General features: G+C 33.1%; 1 protein-coding gene across 2 annotated transcripts; it reads right to left on the bottom strand.

Annotated features, from left to right (window-relative positions):
- Positions 1-2,219: 2,219 nt before the first annotated feature.
- LOC120210678 (serine/threonine/tyrosine-protein kinase HT1-like) lies at positions 2,220-6,798 on the bottom strand. 2 transcript variants are annotated; one of them, XM_039209377.1, is made up of 3 exons: positions 6,028-6,798; positions 3,863-4,318; positions 2,220-2,482 (listed from the first exon to the last, which is right to left on the bottom strand). In XM_039209377.1, the coding sequence occupies exons 1-3, from the start codon at positions 6,343-6,345 to the stop codon at positions 2,261-2,263; spliced, it is 996 nt and encodes a 331-aa protein (XP_039065308.1). In that variant the 5' UTR covers positions 6,346-6,798; the 3' UTR covers positions 2,220-2,260. The 2 variants fall into 2 exon arrangements, with proteins under 2 accessions (XP_039065308.1, XP_039065307.1); XM_039209376.1 differs by having other exon boundaries at positions 2,232-2,482; positions 5,986-6,798.
- Positions 6,799-7,269: the final 471 nt, after the last annotated feature.

Genomic DNA, 7,269 nt, shown 5'->3' with positions numbered 1-7,269 from the left:
ATCACACCTAAGGCTTAGTTTTTATTTTATTTTAGTACCCCGCCGTTAAAAACTTAAAACGTTTAGTACTTAAACTATCAACTCTAGTTTGTTTTAGTATCTAAACTTTCATTTTTTTTAACTTAACGTCTTTGATGGGTACTAAAATGAAACAAAAATTAAACGTTAGGTATGGTTTTGAAAAAATTGAAAGTTTAGATACTAAAGCAGATCAAAACTGATAGTTTAAATACTAAACATATAGTTTACTCAATAAAATTAAGATATATATATATATATATTTGTTTTAGCTTGGATCAGGTCAGGTGCCAGTTTTATCGCAAAAGGTGAATCAAATTTCAGATCAGATAAAATCAATCTAAACCCGAATCGAATCAAATTTTAAACAATGACTGTATTTTTATTGAATTAGGTCGGACTCATAAAAACTCGATCTATCTCGACCCATATTCATTCCTAATTACTAGGACTCTAATTTCTATTATATTTCGTAAAATGGAATTTTTGTTTCTTTTATTTATTTAAAAAAATTATTTTACCTTCATGATTTCATTCAATTGTATTCAAGTAACAGATACATTAAAAAACATTTATTAATGGAGCAAGCATTTGCAAGCAAGAGCGTGCAAGAGTTATTACTACAATAAAATGTTATTAAAAAAATCAACCAGAAGATCTTAAATAAGTCCCATGTTTTAATAAAAAAAATAGGTATGTTTATTGTTCGGTTAAAATCGAATTAATAGATCAAATCAAAATTTTGGTCGGTTAATTTTGGATTTGATCGGTTAACAGTTAATAATTTTTTAAATTTTGGTTTCGGTTAATTCGGTTCGGAATCGGTTAATTAATCAAAATTATTAAATATTTGATATATTATATATTATTTAGCTTTAGGGGTATTTAAATTTCAGTTTTAACTGAATTAACTGACCAAATTAACCGAAAATATTAAATATTTAATATATATTATTTATAAATTTCGGTTAATTCGGTTAACCGGTCGAATTAACCGGAACTTAGTTCGGTTAATATTTTAAAAAAATGGTTAATGAAATTTGAGTAATTTGGTTATGTCGGTTAAACGAACTACCAGTTTGAACACTATAAAAAAAGTCTCCATCTTTAAATTAATTTATATTTAAGTACATTTTTATTTTGAGTTAAAGACCGGTTCATATTAAACATTTATGTATATAGTCATTTCTGTGTGAAAAAATTATTATTATCCTTTGAAGATTCGAGTTTAAACACTATAAATGTCAGAGGTGTGAACGTTTAATATCAAAAGATTAATAATTAATTTTGTACGTTATTTAGATATAAAAGCTTAAGACCTCCTTGAATCAATGATGGACACAGACCTGGATTTGACGGATTTCAACTTGATCCGATCTTATCAGGTTGTATGCTTTTTTATAAAAAAAAAAGTTTGGGTCGATTTTTTTAGAAATTACATTCAAGTTGGGTCAGATTCATTTTCGTTACGTTTATTGTAATTATAGAAACAACAAATATTATGACAGTCACTATGAGTATCACAGATATACAAGAACAATTTTAGACAAAATTGATATCTTTATATAACAGTCACTTGAGTTCGAGTAGTTTTATCTACAATAGATATATACATTATCTGCAAGATGTATATACATTGTCATAATAACATAAGATGTTTTTATATAGACAAAAAAAATCAAAGATCCCTGTATTTTTTTTAAAAAAAACTAATATGATCCTCGTATTATTTATTTATCTCAATGTGATCCTTTAATTCAAAAAACAAACCCAATGTGATCCTTTGACCAATGTTTTTCGTTGTTGACCATTACGGTGCTAACGTGATAATTCACGATGTTGACGTGGTAGTTCATCTGTCATGATTGAGTTACCAATTTAACCCGTCTACCATGTCATCCGTCACGTTATCAACCACTGTGGATTGTCACGTTAGCATCATAGACCGTCACATCAACACCGTAATGACCAACGATGAAAAAAATTGGTCAAAGGACCACCGCATCAGGTTTATTTTATGAGTTGAAAGGCCACATTGATTATTTTTTTTAAAGCATAGGACCTCTAATTCCCTTTTACCTTTTATATATAATGCTTTCTAGGTTGGCAGAAACACATAAAGATGGAAGGAAAATAGCATATATATGTAGGTAAAAGTTCAGTTGAACATCTGAACCTACCAAAGCAAGTAAAAAATATGGTACACTTTGCATTAGCATCACACACATACATCTTAGGTTTTCTAAAAGGCAACACCAATACATTTTGGTAGGCATCTACTACCTGAAGAGGGTTTATAAGTTTTAAAAAATTCCGGATCCTCTTCGAGAGACTCGGCATAACTTTCCAAAATCGAAACTATCTCATTGAACGGTGGTCTCTTCTCGGGATTGCTTGACCAGCATCGGCTGATGAGATGACTAAACGCAGGGGGACATGAGGAGGGTAGCGGCGGTCTTGCATTCTGCATGAATCCCACAAATTGTAATAAGACGAAAATCAACCATTTTACTCCAGCATCAAGAGAAAGAACAATATGAACCTCAGGAAATTCAGGAATGATAATGCTCGGACTCACTATACCTGTTGAGTTACAAATGAAGCAATGTAATATAAACTCGAGATGAATAACAAAATAAGTTTATGCAGCTACTCTTATGCCGATGCTTAAAGTTTCGGTATTTTTTCAAGTTCTGAAAGCAAACTAAACCAATGCGGTGAAAATCAAGGTTCACAAAACACTGCAGGGACAAAAAGAGTGGAGGCGAAAGAGAAATTTGAGCAATGAGAAATTATTATAGGGTGCTACTATAACGAAAAATCGGAAAAGATATACAAAGACCTTTATAACAAAGATACTTCATCCAACTTCGAGACTTTAGCATCTAATATTTCACTTCTCTTGCCTCGGTATAATGCCATGCCTAGTTCTACAACGTTAAGTTTTCGGTATGGCTTTAACTGAATTTTTTTTTTACATACTTCGAAAAATCTAACAGTACATCTGCATTCTATATTATTCTACTCCTAAGATTGAAAGAAAAAACCACTTCAACTCTGTTATGATATCATCTAGATTAAAAACTATAAAAGTTTTTGAGGTAGAGAGCACCATCAAATCAAATCAATTCATATGAAGCAATACTTCAGCATAACATTAGCACTTCCATTATGTGAGAAAAGGGAAGGGACATCAGTGGAATCTCATATGTACAGAACTAATCACTTAATACGAATTAGATAACTCCTCAAAATAAATCAAATTGGATCATGATTAGTTTTAAGGAATTTAATTCTGAAGTAGAGAACTTAATCAAATCAAAGCAATTCATGTGGAGCATAAGATCAGCATAATATTAGCACATTAGCACTGACAATATGAGAAAAGGGAAGGGAGATCGGTGGAATCTCATATGTGTAAAACCGATCACTTATATGTGAATTAGACAACTCCTCGATATAAAAGTTTCTGAAGTGAAGAACTTCATCAAATCAAATCAATTCAAATGGAGCATTAGTTCGGTGTACTATTAGCATTTAGCACATTAGCACTTCCATTAAGAGAAAAGGATAGGGAAATCAGTGGAATCTCATGCGTGTAAAACTAATCACTTATGAGTTTGATAACTCCTCAATATAAATTATATTGGATCGTCACCATCCACAATCCAGCTACCTATATCCTACATAACTGGCAAATTAGAACTAACCCACGACCTTAATATATGGAATAGTACAAGGGACAGCGAAGCGAGAGAGGAAAAAGAAAAGGCTTCCATGCACCAAAGGTAAAGAATCTTGATAGCATTCAAGATTCATACCAAGAATGAGTTAAGTTCTTTACCTTTTGGCAGACTGCAAATGCAGCTTGTTCCGGAGTCATGTTGTCAAATGGTGTTAGAGCAGTTAAAAGCTCCCAGAGGACAATGCCAAAACTGTAAATATCAACTTTCTTTGTATGATGTTTCTCTTTGATCATTTCAGGCGCCATCCACCGATAAGTACCTGTAAATCCCTTTGCGCTACCACACTGAGATTCTAAGCACGAAATGCCAAAATCTGCCACCTTCACTCGCATATCTTCTCCAAGGAGTAAATTTTCTGATTTGAGATCCCTGTGAAGTATTCCTTGTGAATGAAGATACTGCATCCCACGTGCAATATCAAGAGCTAATCTTAGAGCTAAATCATGTGGGACTGAGTATGGCTCTTGCTGATGCAGGTACTTTCTTAATGATCCACCCGCAAGATACTCAGTGATTATACAGAAAACAGGAGGCTTCTTACAAGCTGCAACAAACTGATTGGAGGGTAAAGTAAAAATAATTAGTGATAAGAGAATGGAGACCCAAGCTTTAAAATATTTAAGACTAGCAGTTGCCCGTCGTGCAGAAAAAGGTTCAGCTTATTATACTGTGATTTATGCAGATGATTGATCGCATGCTGACAGGTTGTAAGAGGCATGAGATCTGCAGGTTTATGTGATTCAAACTTTCTTCTCATTCTTTTTCGCTTTTGAATATTTCATTATCACCAAGGGGAATAAGGGATGGAGAGAATCTGTTTTTGTAATGCAAGAATGTTAAAGAATTTAATTTATTTCAGACTCTTTCATAATTTTGATGCTAGCACCAAGAAAATCACAGATAAAGCATTTTACATCCCAAAATTCCCAGAGGAAGCATTAGTAAACCAAACTGATAAATAACTCTTTGGGTGTGTTTGGTTGAGTGGAAAAGTGAAAGGATGGTAGAGGAGATTGGCAAAGGGTAAAAGTGAGGAAAGAAAATAGGAAAGATGATGATTTTTCATCCTAATGCTTAAAAACAAATCATTCCAAATCGGAATGACAAAGGGAGAGAAAATGAGAGAAATGTAAGTGCTCAAAACTATGCATTTTATCAAAATTTCATTTTCTTTCCTCGCATTTTTCAACTCTACCAACCAATGAATGGGAGAAATTCCTAACCCAAACAATCACAGTAGCTCACCTTTAGAGAAGTTCAAAGTGGGCATAATATCTTGAGAAATGCTTTGTCAGTTTGTAAACAACCAATATAAGATAATAATGTGACACCTATAGGCACAGGTTATTCTTTCCCATTAGGAATCATCTCATCAACAAGAACTAATTTATGCTACCTCACGGCAATATCAGGGTATGATGCCAGACTTTTGTAAAAGAAAATAAGTTATTTATCGAGGCTAGTAAGATGAGTAAGTTAAAGGAGTCCACATTGCAACAGTAAGTGAATTAAATGCCACATGTCTTGCAGATAGTTATGATAAACAAGGCTCGATTAATGCCAACCGAAGGGCTAGTAAGATGGGTAAGTTAAAGGAGTCCACATTGCAACAGTAAGTGAATTAAATGCCACATGTCTTGCAGATAGTTATGATAAACAAGGCTCGATTAATGCCAACCGAAGGGCTAAACCGCAGAAAGGGAATAAAAGAGTGGCCAAATGGTAGAGTGGAAAGAAAATAGTCAGAAATTCGATCGGAAGTGAGGCTGCTTTGGCAGTATAGCTAAGCATTGGTGTTGTTAATTGACTCATTTCAAAGGACAAAGACCCTTTTAAGTAGGAATCTTATAAAGGGAAAAATAAGCACATTTTTCCCTTTTCAAGGTAGAGCAGTTTGATTCCCCAGCTCATTCCCATTCCAGAAAAAAAGTTGCTTTCCTACCAGATATGTCATGATCCATTCATTTTCAGCAATCTTTTTCAGTTTCACTAAACACTTGCTTGAATATGGTACAATTTTATCAAATGTGGTCACAATGAAATCAAAAAAGCAAAAAGGCAGAAACTAGATCACCATGTTTCTTTATGTCAAAAACATCACATTCCTCCAAATCCACACCAAAGAAAGATGCATGATTCAAACATTACTAGATGCCATGTCAGCAAAAAAAAAGAACATAATGCAGGCAAAAGGGTACCAAAGATTTTAGATAGAACTTACAGTGATGATATTGGGATGCCTCAGATGAAAAAGTAAAGCCACCTCGGATATGAACTGGTTCTCAAGAAAGTTAGCTAAATTCTCATCCTCCTCAGGCTGGCTGATGATTTTAATTGCCACATCCCTTTGCTTATATATCCCTCTGTAAATCCTACTGTGTCTACCTGAAGCGAACTTGTTGCCGATAAGCAACTGCGACATGTCTGCACTCCATTCCTCTTCACCTTCTCCTTTTATCTCAGCACCGGAGGAAACCAAATACTTGGACCAAGACACGGCTCTTTTGTATTCTCCGAGTGAAAGCCTCCTCTCCAACTTAACATTGTTTGAGATTTGCTTAAACCAGTAAAAATTCTTCATGGGTTTGCACTAAAACTCAAAGAAAATCATCAAATCAGTTGAACTTGACAAGCAAAAAAGAAGCACAACCCAGATTTTGTAACATGAAACCCAATTTGAACAAAAGTTAAACAAGAAGAAGAAGAAAGGTTTTGTAGCTAAAAAAACGAAGCTTTCTCTTGTGTCTGTGTTCCCTGAAGATGATAAAGCGGATCCTTCGTTGTTTTTACAAAATCCCAAAGCCTAAACTCAGAGATCAAATGAAAAAGACAAGGGGGGAATCCACACCAGCTGGAATTTCCATCTTTTTCATTTATTGAAAAAAAAAACCCATAGAGCTAAATGAATAAAAGGCTGGTTGGTAGACAGATGGTAAAAATGGCAGCCATGGAGACAACTGAAAACTGTTTTGGGTAGAAAAAAGCTTTATCTTTTTCTTCAAGGACTCGAAGCGTCAAACGGGCAAGACTAAAGAGAGAATTTTTCCAAAAAGGATCTAACTTTATTAATAGTATCATCCAACTTTTATTTATTAAACAGAGAAAACATTAAATTATCAAATTATCTTTCATACAAATTCATGATTTATTAATCGATTAAATAGAATATTATATGAATTTATTAAGAAGATATCTTTTTAATGTATCCTATCCATTTATAAGGTTAGAATCCAAATTCTCAACTTTATTTAAATTAATGATAATCAAACTTACATTTGTAATCTATTAAACTAAAAGTTGTAAATTGCGTCGAGAGCATCGTTCTTGTCTCTACATATCCGATCTGAATTAATCGATTAAAAGATTAAATATTAATAGTTACAAAAAAAATTAAAAGTTGTAAACGCTATTTTAATTATGTAAATAATACACACAAAAAATAAGAAATGATATAAGATGGTGGTGCCACAGTAAAATAAAAAAATAAACTATGTATTTAGTATAT

Source organism: Hibiscus syriacus, unplaced genomic scaffold, assembly GCF_006381635.1.
Source record: "Hibiscus syriacus cultivar Baekdansim isolate YM2019G1 unplaced genomic scaffold, ASM638163v2 tig00109926_pilon, whole genome shotgun sequence".
NCBI classification, from domain to species: Eukaryota; Viridiplantae; Streptophyta; class Magnoliopsida; order Malvales; family Malvaceae; genus Hibiscus; species Hibiscus syriacus.
Note: the sequence above shows the minus strand (reverse complement) of the source record. Positions and strands in the feature narration are given on the sequence as shown.

Coding starts and splice junctions, on each gene's coding strand:
- LOC120210678 (XM_039209376.1), bottom strand. CDS start 6,345: ATGAAGAATTTTTACTGGTTTAAGCAAATCTCAAACAATGTTAAGTTG. Junction 4,319..5,985: donor GGCATCCCAATATCATCACT/GTAAGTTCTATC, acceptor CCCTCCAATCAG/TTTGTTGCAGCTTGTAAGAA. Junction 2,483..3,862: donor CATTTGCAGTCTGCCAAAAG/GTAAAGAACTTA, acceptor GGATTCATGCAG/AATGCAAGACCGCCGCTACC.